Source organism: Emydura macquarii, unplaced genomic scaffold (genome assembly GCF_026122565.2).
Source record: "Emydura macquarii macquarii isolate MOO-44397 ecotype Brisbane River unplaced genomic scaffold, CSIRO-AGI_Emac_v2 contig_1483, whole genome shotgun sequence".
NCBI lineage: Eukaryota > Metazoa > Chordata > Testudines > Chelidae > Emydura > Emydura macquarii.
This window is the reverse complement of record NW_027131620.1, coordinates 16,035,584-16,053,272: the sequence shown is the minus strand read 5'-3', so window position 1 is coordinate 16,053,272 and position 17,689 is coordinate 16,035,584. Positions and strand designations below refer to the sequence as shown.

At 35.6% G+C, this 17,689-nt stretch overlaps 1 protein-coding gene across 2 annotated transcripts in view; it reads left to right on the top strand.

Moving 5' to 3' along the window:
* LOC137157120 (translocating chain-associated membrane protein 1-like) overlaps positions 1-13,592 on the top strand; it is a 51,916-nt gene extending 38,324 nt beyond the window's left edge. For both annotated transcript variants that reach the window (XM_067554315.1, XM_067554314.1), the window contains 4 exons: positions 1,148-1,252; positions 4,500-4,643; positions 5,482-5,642; positions 7,781-13,592. In XM_067554315.1, the coding sequence (XP_067410416.1) occupies positions 1,148-1,252; positions 4,500-4,643; positions 5,482-5,642; positions 7,781-7,854 (484 nt within the window). In that variant the 3' untranslated portion in view covers positions 7,855-13,592. The remainder of the gene's footprint in view (positions 1-1,147; positions 1,253-4,499; positions 4,644-5,481; positions 5,643-7,780) is intronic.
* The last annotated feature ends 4,097 nt before the right edge of the window (positions 13,593-17,689 follow it).

Sequence of the window (17,689 nt, the reverse complement as noted above, 5' to 3'; positions counted from 1 at the left end):
CGTGGGACCTGAATTTAGTGTTTGTTATGCTGGTAAAATTGCCTTTTGAACCCTTGGCTGAGTGTTTTTTTTCCCACTTGTCTATCAAAATGGCTTTTATTATTGCCATCACATTGGCAAAGGGAGCAAGTGAATTGAATGCCCTTATGGCTGATCCACCTTTCACTTCTTTTCAGAAGGATACATAGTTTTCACACCTGATCCCAGATTCTTATGTAAGGTGATGTCTGATTTCCACATCAATCAGACCATTAATTTGCCAGTTCTTCTTCCCCCTCCCCCGTCCCCCCCTGAAGCTGCACTCTAATCAGTCGGAATCGGTCCTAAATAGTTTGGATGTCAGGAGGACCCTGGTCTATTACATAGATAGAACTAAAAGTTTTTGTAAATCTTCTAGATAGGTTCTGTCTTATGCCAAGAACCAAAAGGGGTGTATGATTTCTTCCCAAACTACTTCTTGATGGATTAAAAAAGGTATTTCTGAGTGCTACATGTTGGCAAAAATTCCAGTACCTGCTGCAGTTTGACTACTGTAGAGGTGTGGCTACCTCCTTTGCTTGTCTTAGGTAGGTTCCTGTTGCTGAAACTTGAAAGTTACAACCTGGACTTCAGTGCAAACTTTCACTAAGCACTATGCTCTGAACTTGGCTTCTAGGGCAGATGCTAGATTTGGCAAAGTGGTGCTTGTCTCCATTCAGCTAGGACTCTGGATCTACCTTCAGGTTAGTCTCAACACTGCTTATCAGTCTATTCCACAAGTGGGAATATGCAGAGCCACTCAAAGAAAACATGAAGGTAGGTTACTTGTAACCAAGGTTCTTTGAGATAGCTCTGCATATTCACATATCCCATTTGCCTTCCTCTCTCTCAGAATACTTGTTTATTCTGCGTCTCTGGCTTTGTGGTGGAAGGAATTCAGATGAGGGTGCTCTATCCCTATGTAGCCACATCATCTGAAATCCTTCCACCGCAAAGATTCAGATGATGTGATGCTGAGAAGTAGGGGTGGGGATGGTTGGAGGAGCATTCAAGCTGGCGCAGCTAGACGGTTTTAACACAAGGCGGCACAGTACCCACAAGTGTGAATATACAGAACCATCTCGAAGAATCACAGTTACAAATAGGTAATCTTCATTTTCTGTTACAGCCTTCAACGTCTGGGGCTAATGTTGCTGGTACCTCACTATCTAGTGGAGCTAATTTTTCATGCCTCACGTCTTTTCTACTTCAGTGATGAAAACAAGCAGAAAGGGTAAATTTTGCATGTAGTAACTTATTTTTATTTTACTACCTATTTAATTTTCAGAGCTTTATTGTGATTTCTGTTGGAATAAAGTATTTGTGTGCACATAATATAAAAAGCAAATGTTGGGCAGCATAACTTATCCTAAGCTATATCTGTGATCCCAATATTACTATTTGGTTGGAGTTCCATGGGAAATCCAATGTCATTATGTAGAATCAAAGAAACTGAGATGTTACTTCATGATTCTAATAGTTTTTCAAGTAATATTTGTTAAAATCATGTCTTGGGTACATGTTAGCCATTTCTATTGTAAATGCTTACCTGGTTAAATATATTTTTTCATTGCAAGTATTAGTATGGAGTTCTTTGTTTTAAAAACAATTGCATCTTAGAATAAAAGTAATATGGACACCAAAATCATCACACCTCTCTCAGAATCTATTTGTGTTTTTGAACTTTGTTCATTATTGTAAAGCAATACAAAAGAGCTGACAGAATTATACCAATATTTTATAGTACTAAATGCACAAACAATCTAAATAATGTGTATTACACCTTTATAATAGGGAGAAAATCAGCTTATGCATTCGATTTCATATTCTGCCCCTTTACAAGGGGTGGACAGGAAGTGAAAGTAAAATATATATGGAACAAAATGTTTCAAACAGCATATAAAGTAAAATTATTTATTTTTTTCAATTGCAAGTGAATTGCTCACTTATTTTGAAATGTAGAATTATAAGGACTATTGTGTCAAGGTTGGGAAGGGGAAAAAGACAAGATGATTGGTTTGTTAAATGAGGGTTGGGGAAGTGAATTTAATGTGTTTGACTAAAGGCCTGGAAGACGAAATTTATAAGATAGAACTAATAAGAGGGGTGCTTTGCATCAATCTGAACACTTTACTCAAATTCCAACCTTCATGTCTGTTCATAATTGTGCTCCACTTATCCACTCCTGTCTCTTAGTGTCCCTCTCCACACTTGCATTTGTGCTAGCCTTCACTACCCACTCATGTAAGATTTCTAAAAATGTTGTCTCTTTCTTCCACACTGTCCCTCATGCAAACAGTCCTCTTTGAACTGATTTATGAGGCTGCTATCATCTTCTCCAGATCTCTTCCCAAGACCTGTTTCTGTCACCACTCCTCACACCAGCATTTAAATAATTAGGCTGAAGGTAATTTGGAGAAAGTCTGTATGTGTTAATGCATACTTTAAAATAAAGTAAAAACAAACAAAACACCAACTCTTTTTTCCTCATTTTTTTATATGTTCATTTTAGGCCATAAGCTCTTTAGACCAAGGACCCTGTTTACTTTTATTTGTGTAGCACCCAATGTAAAAGATTTGCAATACTGATCAGGGCATCTGGCCACTACTGTAATACAAAGAATATGCTGTATTCTTCGTCTTATCAAACAATGTGCTCTTCAGGATAGGGACAGTCTTCCTCTGATTAGGAAACACTTACCATACAAAGAATGGTACCATAATCTTAAATAATAATAAGGAATGGAAACCCATCTCCTTAAAAGATGAGTTAGAGAAGCATATTGAGTGTTTTAGGAGAACTAAAATGTTGCTGTTATAATAAAAATAATCTTGAACAATAAACCCCCATCAACAACCATTTCTCCACATAGGCTCCCAGGCTATTGGTGACTTCATATTTATGATTATAAATTCCCCCTCCCACGGCTCTCCAAAAACCCTGGCTTTTTTTTTTTTTTTTTAATAAGAAAAAAAACTTTTGCTTGAACTGATACAGGCTGAGTATAGGATTTTTTTTTCTTTTTAAGTTTGAGATTAATTGAACAAGCTGTGTTAACTGAGATTTTGAATGCATTTCTTTTCGTTTTGAAAATAGTTCTAGTTTTGTATCCAATCACAATTAAGTGACATGATGTAAAAACTTCTGTACTGCTGAAATCTTTAATGCAACTGCTTTCTATAGCTTGTTGTAATGGTATTCTCTTAGACTAAGTGTCACCATCTCAGCAGGCCACCAGCTGGTTAGAAACCAAAGCCTTTGCTCTCAAAATTGGTAAAAGAGATGAATTTCTTCCCTACTGACTTCTGAGGTCTGATCAATATTCCTCAGATTAGTAGCATTCAAAATGTAAAGCAGTCAGTAACCTTTATAACTCCCAAAATTGCTGCCAGCTGGAGGACCGTAAATTCTCGATCCTGGCTACTGGCATGGAATCTCCTTCAGATGTGGGACAAGCACCAGTAGTTTTTTTTTCTTTGGGCACACCTCTCAGATTCCAACTCTTGGCTTCAACAGCAATCCTTAGTGGTGGCTATGTTGAAGACCTCCATCATATAGGATGAGGATCAGTGAAGAGAGATGAAGGAAGACAAAGTTTAGTTAGTTATCTAACTTTTCTTTTAATTGTTTTTTTTTAACTGGAATATTCTAATGTTTTAAAATAATAGAGATCTTATCTTACAGCCAACAAAAATTGAAAAAGAAAAATAGTTGGGGAATTCATAATAGATTCTTGTAACTTCTCATTGTCCTTTTCAATATTTGATTTATCCACCAGATTTTGTGTTTTCTGCAAGCTTGGATATTAAAATGATGCCACCATGCTCTAAGTTGCCTACACAGTAGGAAGGTAGTGCTTCACGTACTGATCACATTACCTTACAATTCCTTATCTACCACCCACCCCCCAACCTTCCTGACCTGTACGCTTCGTGCTGTAATAATCTACCTTTGACCTCCCTCCCAACCACTTCTTTTTTATCCATTTAATATCTGTGCATTATTGCTCTAGTCATCTCCATGATTTTATAATGTTCATGCTAATGTATATGATTTACAGCATGAATATCAATCTGACGTACTTTCTGCCTTTGCCATGTTTCCAGGTCAGGGAAATTCATGATGAGCTCAGCACCCAAATTTGGCTTGCCATGTGGCAATACATTTGATGCCATTATATACCCCAAATTTTGTAAATTTTTAAGCACACTTTTGCAAAGAAAATTTTACCTTTTATATTGAAAAAGCTTTTATTTGAGGCATAAGTGAGTGTATGTGGGAGGGGAGCAGAATTCAGTGCTGTGTGGAGAACTAAATGTACAATACTGTAATTGTTGTTCATCTCAATAGACCTTTCCCTTTCATTTTAAAATTTCAGTGCTCAAGGAAGTTTAACAGAAGGCAGCTTTGAATAGTTAACGTAGTTGAAAAGCAGTGGAGAAAGGGAAAAGACACATTAATTTTATTATTTCCTTTTCAGATTTACCCTTTGGGCTTTACTCTTTGTAATGGCTCGTCTTTTGACCCTAACCTTATCTGTGCTCACATTTGGATTTGGTCTGGCAAGAGTACAGAATCCAGGTTTTTCCATAGCAGATGGAAACTTCAATGTACTCACTGTGAGGTATAATAAAAATAGTAGACGTTCATGTTTGAGTAAAGTGATGCTTTCAGAATGCCTTTAATATACCTATACAAAATGGTAGTGCTTTTTGATGGAGAACTTTCCTGTGTGGCTTTTTTCCCAGAATGTTGTGGTGGGAATTTTCTCTTTTGTTTTCCTTCTCCACAAAGAAGGGAATAATATCACAAAATATATACTAAATGTACGGAAGCTCTTTTTTCTTTATCTGTTTTTTTTTTTGTAATTGAATTAATGATTACTGTGCAGAGGATCCGGCAAGCATCTTGTGAGTTTTTGCTTTAAACTTTCTATGTGTCCATTATGGACATGTGGACATTTTGAGACCTTAATGTCTTCACTTTTGATTAACAACTTTTTAGGAGAACCCAAGCAATCATCTAACATGCTCATGCTTGCTTGCTCATTCTTGAAGTCACATTAATTTTTTCAATGTGAGCACCACTGTTTATCCTCCATCCCAACAATCTGGAAAAGGAATTGAATCTATATGCTTTTGTCATAATTAAAGCTCATTCTTAGATCATTTGGCAAAGGAGCCTATAATTTTTTAATTGGTATAAGCCACTGAAAGCTATCTATTGTATTTCCTTGATAAGCATGGATACTTTCCACTGGTGTACTTATATATAGCTCCCATTTATTTAATGAATGGTATATGCCCTATGTTGGCCGCATCTGGTTTCCATCAGCGTGACAGGTTTAAGTTCTAGGCATGATCAACAACATTTTTAAATGAACATTTGGTGCTGCTTTGCTGTGTAACAATGTATAGTTGAAACTTTTATCTAACTTCTTGTTTTAATTTGAAACTTTTTAGGATGAGTTGCTTGGCTGCAATTTGTCTAACGCAAGCCTGGATGATGTGGAAATTTATAAATTTCCAGCTAAAGAAATGGAGAGAGCACATCCAGAATCAAATTCCTAAGAAAAAAATAACTAACACAAAGAGCAAACCAACAAAAAAGGAACCAAACAGAGGTCAGTGTTTTTCCACATTTTTAGTCACTTCAGATATATATTACAAACATTTTTATGCTAGAGTTGTTGACATTTTTGTGTATTTTTCTTGTATCAATTCACAAGGGAGCTAATGCAGAGTCCATTTCTTATTACTTGATGAAAATAGATTTTTCACTGTTTAGCTCCCTCCAAATTAGAAAATAGTCTGCATCAAAACATACTTACTCATGATAAACTGAATTGCTTGAGTCAGCATAGAGACAATACTGCACTATAATAAAAAACAAAATTAACCTCAGCGCCGCCCTTCTTCCGCCCCCCTTCTCCCCCGAGCCAATGTTCTTTCTAGAGTTTGTCCTTCACTGACATCTGCACAGATAAAGACTCCACAAATGCTGCATATTTCTAGGATGAAAAAAATTTTTAACTAATTTTTTTAAAGTTCTATTACAACTTTAGGATCTGTCTTTTTTTTTTTTGAATGCTTACAAATAAGAACTATATGTTGTAGGGAGGCTTTTAAGGTGGCCTTTTTCATTGATGACCATAAATTCTATTTTTGTTTAATTTTAGGTAATTAACAAAAATTCCAGTGATTTACTCTTCTAAATTCTACACCAAATTACAGAGACTTTTTTTACAGTGAACATTTAACCTTTTAAAGAAAAACTAAAATTTAATTTCACAGTAATCAGTGGGGGATCCCCGTGAATGAAGTTTTCCTATTATATTACATAGGCAAGATTTGGGAGAAAATTACATCTACTAGCGAGAGATTAGGCAAAAGTAGATATGAAAAACTGGGAGTCTTCATCCATAAGATCCAGTACAGTATTCTGATGAGGTGTCTACTACCAGCTGCTGGAATTTCTACCAGGATGCTGTTCCTAGACCCTTTTTGGGAGTTCCCTTTTTCATCTTTCTGTACCTAGGGAGCTGTTGTACTTCAGATTTTAGATACACTACTAACCACATAATCCAGTGCCCATGGAAATACTCCCATTGATCTTAATGGGTGTTGGAGAAGCCACTTTTACTCACCACTCCCTTTCAGAGTCTTTTAGCTACGGTAAAAGAAGTGTCTCTGCTTCTCGACTCCTCCTCCAGCCTTGCTGATCCTTCTCTCTTTTGCCTAACTTCACTATCTGTTACTACTCTTCATTGTTTTCCATATAGCAGCATGAAACGGATGCTATTCTTGAGTGTCACAGCTTCTCATAGCATTCTAAATAGCAGTAATGAAACTGTCTGTAGTCTTGTGGCATTCACACTCTGCTGCAGGTGGGCAAATCAATGAGCAGCAGAGACACTGGAGAGGTTGAATATTTGTAGACACAGGAGGATGACACTGCATTGGTTTACACTTATCCTTACAAAAGTGAAATACCTTTGAAATCATAAGGTCTAGAAATGTATTTGGTTTGCTTTTTTGGTTTGGTTTATTTTAAATCTTAGATTGTGCTGAAGTTGATGATGAAGGTCCCCCAAGTCTCCAGGCAAAGTTTCCCACTTGCCTACAGCAACTGCATTTTTCCAGTTCTGAATATAAGGATCCCGGTTAGGTTGAAGTTAATGCATCAAGGTTGATTAGCAGTGACTGCACAAGATTTTAATGGTACAAATATCATAGGTTACCATAGGCTTTTATTGTGTTAGCATTGACAGTTCACACAACTGTAGTAAAACAAAATCTTCAGGTTCCATCCTCATTGGCAAAAAGGATGATAGGGAGAGTTAGGAGGTAAGTATGCTATAAGTCCTTCAAAATGTTACCTTGTTCCACCTCTCTACTGACACAACTTTTGTGTGTGTTGTGGCCTTGATCAGCAACATACTAAGACGGACTTGAGCATGTGCATTAAAATGCTTTGTTGAATTGGGGCCTAAAGCTTTAATCTACACTGAAACTTTACCACTGATAATGCCAAAGGGAGCTCTACTGCAGACAAGTATATAACAACTTCCAGTGTTTTTAATACACTTATATTTGCTTTGTTTAACCGGTACAATGAGAGAAATGCTGGAAGGCACCAGAGCTTTGCCTATATTAAGTGTTGAATATTGTCATTTGACATTTGTTTTCATACCAACTCTGTTCGGCATTGTACAGAGGCAAATAGCATTTTACCTGTACTTTAACTGTTTTAAAATTGCAGTTAACTTTGTCAATGGAGCAGTAAAATTGGAAGATGGTGCATCACCCAGAACAAGAAAATCAAAAGCATTATGAAATGGAAACTAAAATCAGAAGATAGCATATTGACAGAAGTCTGTGATTAAAAAATATATTCTGTCACTGCAGAATCATAGGCTTTTATTTGGCTGTTTGTTATGATTTAAATGGACACTATCAGGTTAAAATAATATATTTTAAACATTTTATTAATACATAACTTATATTATGAAAACTGGTCATCTTTAGTATAATTTACATTACGATTAGTGTTTACCTCTTTCAGTTTCACTCAGCTTGAACAGTGAAAATAGACAAATCACTTGCACTTTCTGGCTCTTAGTAGCACAATTTTGCAATGTCTGAGTGACAGATACTTCAGGGGAATATTTCAATCTAAATAATCTGTTTATTTGGAATTTTTAAAAATCTTGGAAACATCTTCATTAATATTAGGGTTGTAAAATCTATTTTACAAAATCTAAATTCTGGGCTAAAAATATCTGACCATGTGTGTTTAACTTTAAACTTTTGCACAACAGACTGTTCATTTTATCACATTCTTATATTGGAGTAAGAGATACATCTAGCATGGTTTTTAAAAAAAGGGGAGGGGAGGGGGAGAAATGACATCTATTTCCCTTCAAAGATTATAGAAAACTTGATTTATATAACATGCTCATTAAGTTCTGATTTAGGTATATTAACTTCCTCTTAGATTAAAGGTGATTGTGATATTTTAGTAGAGAGAGAGATTATTGGATGTAGTCATCTTGCAGAATTGCCAGGTACATAGGGAGTTTTGAAATGGATTGTAATGCCTTGTCTAGAAACAAGTTGCCAATTAAACATCTAAGGTGAAATCCTGGTGCTGTTGAAGTAAATGGCAAAACTGTCATAGATTTCATTGGGACCAGCATTTCATCCCATGGCCAAATTTTGTGAAAATTTCTCCGATCATTTTTCTTTAATTTTTGTCACTGACCTGTTTAAAAGTTACACGACTTTTTCATAAAGGCTATTAAGTTGGGTTTAGGAAATGTAATTTCTGTAGCTGAAAGGTATTCTTTTAAAAGGAGCTAAGATTTTTAATTACCTGCATTAGGCAACCACTTATTTTGGTTTCAGATTTAAGTTTTTAGATCTCCATGAAGCTATTAAGATGCTCATTACTTAAATACTGTTTTAGATATGATTTATATTTAAATCTGTAGTCCATTTCAGAATGTCGTCTCAGAAATAATGTCTGATGCTGGTATAATTAAGTGGTCTAGTAAGCACTGCATTATAGGCCTCTTATCCCCAAACAATGGCATCAGTTTTGCATGGCTTCTTGTACTACTTGCCATCATTTCAGCCAGTTGAATCCTGTTTCTCCATCATTCAAAATTCTGTTCAGAAAACAACTGACATATGCAGTAGAGCTAACTTTTTATAATATATGCCTTGGGTACATAAACACCAGAGATGTCCATTAAATTGCATTGTCACATGTTCTGAAATGTCTGTTGTGGTTAAGATTTAGGAAGAAAATTTACAAATCCTTGTATGTTAATGCCACAAAATATCATATATACAACTTCCTTCAAAGAGCAGTTAAGCAGTTATTTAAAATGTATCCATACAGAAGTTTTTCTTTAATAGCATTTCTCTCCACACACCCCCTGGCTGCTCAGATTCTTTCTTGTAGCCTATCTTGTACTGTTTGAAGCAGTGCAGGTTTGTTTGGTTTTGTTTTGGTGAAGTGAAGCAGAATTTAGTAGGACTGTTGAGGAGTCATTTGTAGAAAGTTCAGCTGCATCTACCTAATTCCCCCCCTGGAAACCAGCTGTTGACCATTTCAGATAGACCCATGAATTCACATCCAGTAGAAACAGTTTTTGACCACTGTTCACTTAAACTACACTTGATTTGAATAGTATTTGCCACTTACAACACACCACAATGAAAGCACTTTACAAACATAAATCCTCAGAACCCTCCTGTGAGGTAGGTAAGTAGTAGTGTTCTCAGCATTTAAATGAAGAAACTGACAGATTAAGTGATGTGTCCAACACCACAGTGGGAATCATTGCCTCTGCTGGGAATAGAAATCAGGACTCCTAATTCCCAGTCCAGTGAATAAATCACACCTGACTCCTGACCACACTTCTGTGAAAAGTGAGTGGAACTAAAGGTTCCATATCATATTACCAATCCCTTGAGCCATCCAATCTCTTAATCTTAGGTGTTGCCATACTGATCTAATCACCTGTTTGATAAGGCTACTGATATTTTTATAAGTTATCTACATAGTTGTGACCAGTATATCTAATGCCATTTAAGTCGTATGAACCCATTTTCTAATTTGCCCTAACTGTTCCCATGTGCAAATGATTGTAGGTGTATTGTGTGATTTCTCAACCCTGTGCATTTCTACTGAAAATGTTTACCATGGAACTAGAATATATATATTTTTAAACAATTTTAATAAACATTTGTATAATCATGAATGCCTCATTTGCTGAAAGTATAATCTTATGAGCAGTTTTGGTGTGACCTGCTTAGCCTCTTAACTATACTGCTCACAAGACAATGCTTTCTATGATAAGTACCTGCAACTGTAAGTACACCATATGTTTAGGTTTTGGGCTACTTTCCAGCTGAGATGGCCAAACGTTAGTTATTATATAAGTAAAATCTTTCACCCTGAGAAGGGAATTTCTATACTAAAGACACTGTGAATACAAGATAGAAGTTATATTGCTCTTACATTACTGATACAAACATTTTCTTGAATAAAAATATTTCTCCCCCTCTCCCTCCCCAAATCTACCTCAAAAGCATTCAGGCCAATATTTTCAAAAACAGGAGCCTAAAATTAGGCTACATCTATATGTATGCATCTAAAAAAGTGGCCAGATTTTCAAAAGTGTGGAACCACCTAGCAGATAGCACAGTTGAGTAGCCAGAGTCTTGTTAAGGGCACTGCAGAGTGTTCAGTGCTCTTGAAAATCTCACCACTTAGACTTCTAAATAAGTTGTAACTTAATTTTAGAGTCCTGTTTTTTAAAAATCCTGGCCCCAATCTTTTGTATTTTTTTTCCCTTCAATATTATGGAAAAGCATAATCCTAGCACACTGCTTATGAATTGACTGAACAAAGTGTACTTGAATGTTGTTCTTGTCGCATGTCATACATAATGAACACTTTAAGGAATCTACACTTCTGAAGTCAAATAATTTAACTGAAACATTTAAAGTGTCCTTGGAATATAACCGTTGTGTGCATGGATACTGTAAAATAAGGATCAGGATCTGTCTTGTAGCATGAGGAACTCCCAATATTTCATTTTAAAGGTAAAAAATCATTGTTCTTTATCATTCCATTGCATTTTTGGATGCTCACTGTGGAATATCAAATGCGTGAAATGAACTAGGCTTGTGCCTTAATATTAAGACATTTCAGTAAACTTTAAACAACTTGCAGCACACAAAAAAGTGTTTGCACTTAATGCAGTGTATTTTGATAACTTTACAATGTAATTATTCTACATGTTTGTGACTGTTGCACTGCTTGAAATGTCATAATGGAAGATGGAGAGTTGGGGGTGCGAGGGATGTGGCTTATTCACACACACAAGTGTGACTTGCATTAGGGAGCAGACTCTGTTGGCTGTTCTGAGGCAGTGACTTTTGTGTGATGACTGGAAGTAGTAATGACAGAAATTAGTAACTTGATCTTATTCCTCAAAATTCCTTATAGCTTACTTAATATATAGAATAACTACTGCTGCTGTTTGTTTTTGGAGTGGTGGTTTGTTTTTCCTTCCTGATTTGAGGGTGGGTGACTAACATGAAAGGGAAGATTATGGATTAGGGGAGTAGACTCTAGGATACTAGTAAGACCAATAAATAACTATACTAATGTTCCCTTTGATTGAGTACAAAGCCCCCAACCCATCTAATAATAATTTGATTTGAAAGAGTAAATTTTAACAATCTTGAAAAATAAGAACCCTATCCCCATCTGTATGCCACAGCCTGTCCTGAATTAATTTTACACTGCCAAATAAAAGTTCACACATTGTTTTGTTCCATAGTGGAAAGAAACTTTGATCCTTTCAGGACTCCTATACTTGTATTAAGCACAATACTTAGGAGGGAAACTATGAGAGATGGGTCGGCAATTAAAAATACCCAAGTGCTTGACTTTTTTTTTTTTTTTTTAAAGTTTTGTACGTTTGGAAATATTGTCCAACCTCTTCCATCTTCTTTGAAACAACCATTTTCTAACAAAACTAATCCAGATTTCTGATGTTATAACAAGAATTCAGCAAAACACTTAAGCACATACTTTAAGTCTCATTGAAGTCAATGGGAGTTGTGTGCGCACATAAGTGCTTTGCTGCAAATATATATTTGGGATTAAGGGTGGTAGTGCATGCTGCCACTTCATCTTCAAAACAAGTTGGTGCCAAGGCATGGACTTCTCAGAGTGCCTAAATATCTTAAGAGCACTTGGGATTTATGCCCAGAGACTCAAAGGTATTTAGGCCCCAAACTCCCTTTGGAATTAACGGGAATTAGAGTCCTACATATCTTTGAGGATCTCGGCCTTATATTTCTAAATATCTAGGCCAAATTTTTAAAGGTATTTAGGTGCCTAATCCCACTGATATCAACTGAGTTAAATGCCTACATATCTTTAAAAATCTGGGCTGTAGCCACTTCTGAAAATATCACCCAAAGTGTTTAAGATCAGATACTAACATGTATTTTATCACAATGAATTTTCTTGTTTTTGTTGGTTTGTCAGGCCTTCAAAAAACTAGGGTTGATATTTTTTATTTTTATAATATTATGAACTTCAAATACATTAAGGGTCAACTTCTGCATTTATGTCTACTTCAACCCTGTTGACTTTAAGGTTCAAGAGATCTCAGTGCAAAATCTGAGGCAAACTCTAGTCTTGTGACAACTCTATGAATAATTCTATTCATTTGCTTAAGCATTTTACTTAAAGAATATTTTAGAGCTATTTCAGTCAATTTTTTGTTGTCAAAGCTAGGTATAGACTTCATTTGCACATCAGGAGTCTTCAGAGGTAAGGTTTATTTGGGGGGGAGCAGTATGCACAGTAAAGTCACCTGCTAAAAGCTCTTATTAATTTCAAATGAAAAATCTTAATGTGCAAATAACTTGTGAAACCAAAACTGGATCCTCTTACCCTCAGAACATAAGGTATGCTTTATTTGCAATGTATTGCTCTAAGGTTACGACATTTTCTAGTGAGTACAAAATCATTTAAGCTACAAACTTAAAAACTTTTTTTTTTTTAATTTTCTAAAACTTTACTGTATAGTCTTACTGATGCTGTTCCTGTGTCAGTACTTTTGCTGGGGCCTGATTAGAAATTGGTTCAGGCCCTAATAATACATATTTTCCTTGTTTGCTTCTCACCAGCTCCCAGACCAGTTTAGAAAAATCTCTAAATGCACAATATTGTCAAATAATGCAGTGGTACTTCACATGCTATACATACTTGATTTAATTGGATTCCCTGTTAGATGAGTAGATTTGGGTAGAGGGGGCAGTGAGCTGTTGATTTTTATAAATGTTTCATCTACATTTGCTTATCTCCTAACATTATCTATTAGAATGTTTGCTATATCTAGTTAAGTTGGAGGTACAGTAGAACCTCAGAGTTATGAACTGACTGGTCAACCACACTTTATTTGGAACCAGAAATATGCACTTAGGCAGTAGCAGAGACCAAAAAAAAAGGAAGTACAATACAGTACTGTGTTAAACTACTGAAAACTTTTTTTAAAAAAAATTAAGGTAATGAAACTTTATGCTTGTTTCATGCAAATTAAGATGGTTAAATGCAGCATATTTCTTCTGCATAGTAAAGTTTCAAAATTATATTAAATCAACAGTCAGTTGTAAACTTTGGGAAGAACAACCGTAATTCTGAACAAAGAGTTATGAACAACCTCCATTCCCAAGGTATTTGTAACTGAAGTTCTACTGTACATTGCTACTTGGAATACACTCTGATGCCTGCCTTACTATCTGAATGTTGGATGAATGTTGATGCTTCACCCTGCCCCCCCTCCCAAAACGTAATATATGCTAGTACTGACAATTGTTGGCTAAAAAGAACCTCAATACTGTAAATGATAAAGTTCTGAATGTTCACCCTCACTTTAATAGTTTTAAGCCTCAAGTTGAAACTAAGCCTGTGGATATAATCATGAACAAGAGAGTAATGTTTACAAACTGTAACAGTGTCTTAACATTTTTTACAATTATCCTGTAAAATTCTTATGTAGAGTTGACTCTACCCTTAAACCAGCAATGTATTACATATTATACTGCTTGTGAACCATGATGAATGTGGAATTGTCTGACTGCAACAAATACGAAAGCTTATTTTTTAATTGATAAACTGTACTTTCCATTTAAGATAATTGATTTCTGTTCTCTTCCAGTTAATCTACTAGAGTGCTGAAATGCATTGCTTTTTCTTATGCATTAAGAAAAATAAATTTGTTTAAAATATCACTTTCTCCACCAGTCTACAGGCAAAAATTGTGCTTTAATGAAAACTTTTCTTGTTGAAAACACCAACGGTTATTTTGCTTTTGAGGCCTGTAAAGTTTATGTAATTGGTTGTTTGATTGTTTTGATTTCTAAGTTTGTAAAACATAGCACAAAAGATGTGTTTTCTGGTGTATGTAAACTTGTGATCGTTCATTTGCTTGGTAAAATGTCTAAAAGCAGACCTTGCTCCATCAAAAGTTTCACTGGTGTTCTGTAACCATTTCTGATATGTATTTATACTTTTTTATTCTGTAATTTTGATTTTTTGTTGCCATTAAATCATGTTTTATTACTACACTAAATCAATTGGTCAATTAAGTAGTGAAACCATCTGAAAGGCATTAACAGTGTCTAGGGAGAAAGTAGGTATAAAAAGTATGCACATGGATTTATTCCCATTTTCCAACATTTTATTTCTTTCCTGTTGATAACCATTGCTTTGTCTGCTGCCATGAGGCCCCTCTTTCTTCTGTCTCCACAGTACACATAATGATCCTTCTGTGGTGGTCCAGACAACGGTTGTACAGACTTTTCTATATTAGGTTTGTTCCCCACCTACACCACCCCCTAGAAATGCAGCTACACAAATGCATTGCTTCAAACACCTTATGTATACTCACTTGCACTAATATTAATCAGGTAAGATGCAATTTTTACAGCAGTGCAGCATATCTATATTTAGACTTCATTTACACTTGTTTTTTCTACATAGCTGTGTCAGTCAGACATGTAGGGGGAAAAAAAACCACACCCCTGACACAGCTATACCAACAAACTCCAGTATAGATGCAGTAATGTCAATGAAAGACTACTTCTGTCTACATAGCTAATGTTTTGGGAAGTGGTGTGTTCCTACACCTATAGAAAAACTTTGATCAACTTAGGTTGCATCTAGGCTGGCTGCATGACTGTTGTAGGCTCTCTAAGACTTCTAACTCAAATGCAAAGTGGCACCATCTTCTCTATTATATGCAAATGATACTATACAGTGCTTTGTAAACATTAAATATGTAGTGTATACATGGTGTGACTCCTTCCCCCCCCCCCGCCCAAAAGGTGACTGACTCAATCATTGACTTTCATTTGTAATTGTGCTCATGTTTTCCTTTGAAACTCCCATCCTCAGTGTGGAATTTGGCTCTTTTTGGTTCATGCAGCACCAACTATAGGATTTGCAGACAGAACATAGTTAAATTTTGTCAATAATGCATGAGCCAAAACAACCTAGTGCACACAAAGATTGAATGAATGTTGTGAAATTACTATGAAAAAACGGCAAAACTGCATTTTGAAGAAATGACTAACTTAGAAAGCGGACTTCAGAAAAAAAACAAACATTGCAGAAAGCAATGTTAAGTAATATATTAAAAATGGATGCAGAGTCAACTAAAGGAGTATCCTCCATGTAAAAGACATTGCAACATTAAAGAAATGTGCAGTTTTGGGAGGGGGGGGCAAATTAAATCATGTTTTAGGAATAAAGGAGGGAAGGGTAGATGCAGGCTTTATTGCTGGGACCTGTGGAGTTCTAGAGCTTCATCTAGATTCCTACTTGATCCACCGCTTCCAACACTGGAAAAATCAAATACTAAAATACCCGAAGGTAAGTGTAGTAGTATTTATTAATACAGCTGCTCAATAACATTTAACAGAATTTTGAGCAAAGTGTCAGGCTTCTAGGGGCATAAAATATCATCCCTTCTATAGTATGTTTCTGGATAGTCCTTGGGTGACACCCCTGAGCTAGAGTTTTTGTGAAGGATAACTTAAACTGAGTAAGCACTACCCTGGTAGGCAAACATTTGTGTCTTTAGAAGGCGCTAAACAGTGATCAGGCTGATTCCTGTAACTCAATTACTTTATTTCTAACAAAATTTGGGTTCTGACATAGGCGGAAGTTGATTTCTTTAAGAACTGGGTATTTGTTTGGTCTACCACTGTACATGCTTTTTCTTTACTTAGTCATGCTCCTGTAAAAATGGAATGTAAAAAAATTCTTACCTTCTCCATGTAAGAATGTTTGTTTGTAATCTTTCTTAGCGGAGGGGTACAAGATGAGAGATTGAGGCTGTCTCCTTTTTGGCAAATTTGAGAATTTTATCTATTAAGAGATCTAATAATGTACAAATCATGATTCAGTATTTAAAAATCCAGTTCAAATGCACATTCTAGTATGTAGATGTGACTTTCTAGAGGATTCAGGATTACATTGACCTATAAGTGTAGTATTTAGCATACACACCTTCATTTTATTTAGCTTTCAGAACACCAGGTGCAAGAGAACATAACTCAATATGAAGAAATACCAGTTTTCCTCTAGTACTAATTCTCTAAACAACAAATGACACTGGAAAATTCATTAGGCAAATGACTAATTCTATAGATGTGAACATATGGGAAGAAAGTAAATATTTAGTGTAGTTTGTGGATAAAAAGCTCAGCTGAAGGAAGAAGTCAACTAGCAGCATCTTGGCAACAGCACAGCAGTAGGAAAACATCATTAAAAAGATGCACTATGGCCCCCATTTAGCAAAACACCTTTATTTATTGTAATCGTTAGGAGCCCCTGCCACAGGCCAGGATCATATGTGCTAAGCACTATACTAACAGTATAAAAAGATGGTCTCTGCCCCCAAAAAGCTTAGTCTAAATATTAAAACAGCCAGATAGACTGAGGGAGAACAGCAAAACAAGAAGTTCCATTGGCTTTGTCTTGAATAAAATTTACCTGACTGTTAAATTTCTATACGCAAATCTTTGATAACATAGAATATTGGACCAGATATGTAAATGTAGGTAGTGCCTAAACTTGCAGATGGCACTGAATGGTATTCTAAAAGCACCTATGCACAAGAGAATTAGCTAGCTAATTACTTTTAAAATTGGGCTTAGAGTCCTATTCCTTTAAAGAAAATAGCTAAAAATCTTAAGGCCTCCTGTTCTGTATCTATGCCTGCTCCTCTCAATTGTGAACAGTTTAGATATCATATGGTAATAGAGAAGATTTTTTTCTAATTTCTGTAGAGTCATCTTTATCAATGAAGAACTAAACCATTTTATCCTCACCTAACTCACTGTATGGTCTAAAACTAGTTCTCATCCTGAAGTTAGTTTTGAATTTTGGAGTTTTGTCATCACTCCAGAGAACAGAATTAATGTAAAATTACTATTAACTTACTACTTAACAACAGCCATACTGCATCCAATCAATGGTCCATCTAGACCAATATCCTGTCTTCTGACAGTGGCAGATGCTTCAGAGGGAAAACAGAATAGGGCAAATTATTGAATTAATCCATCCCAT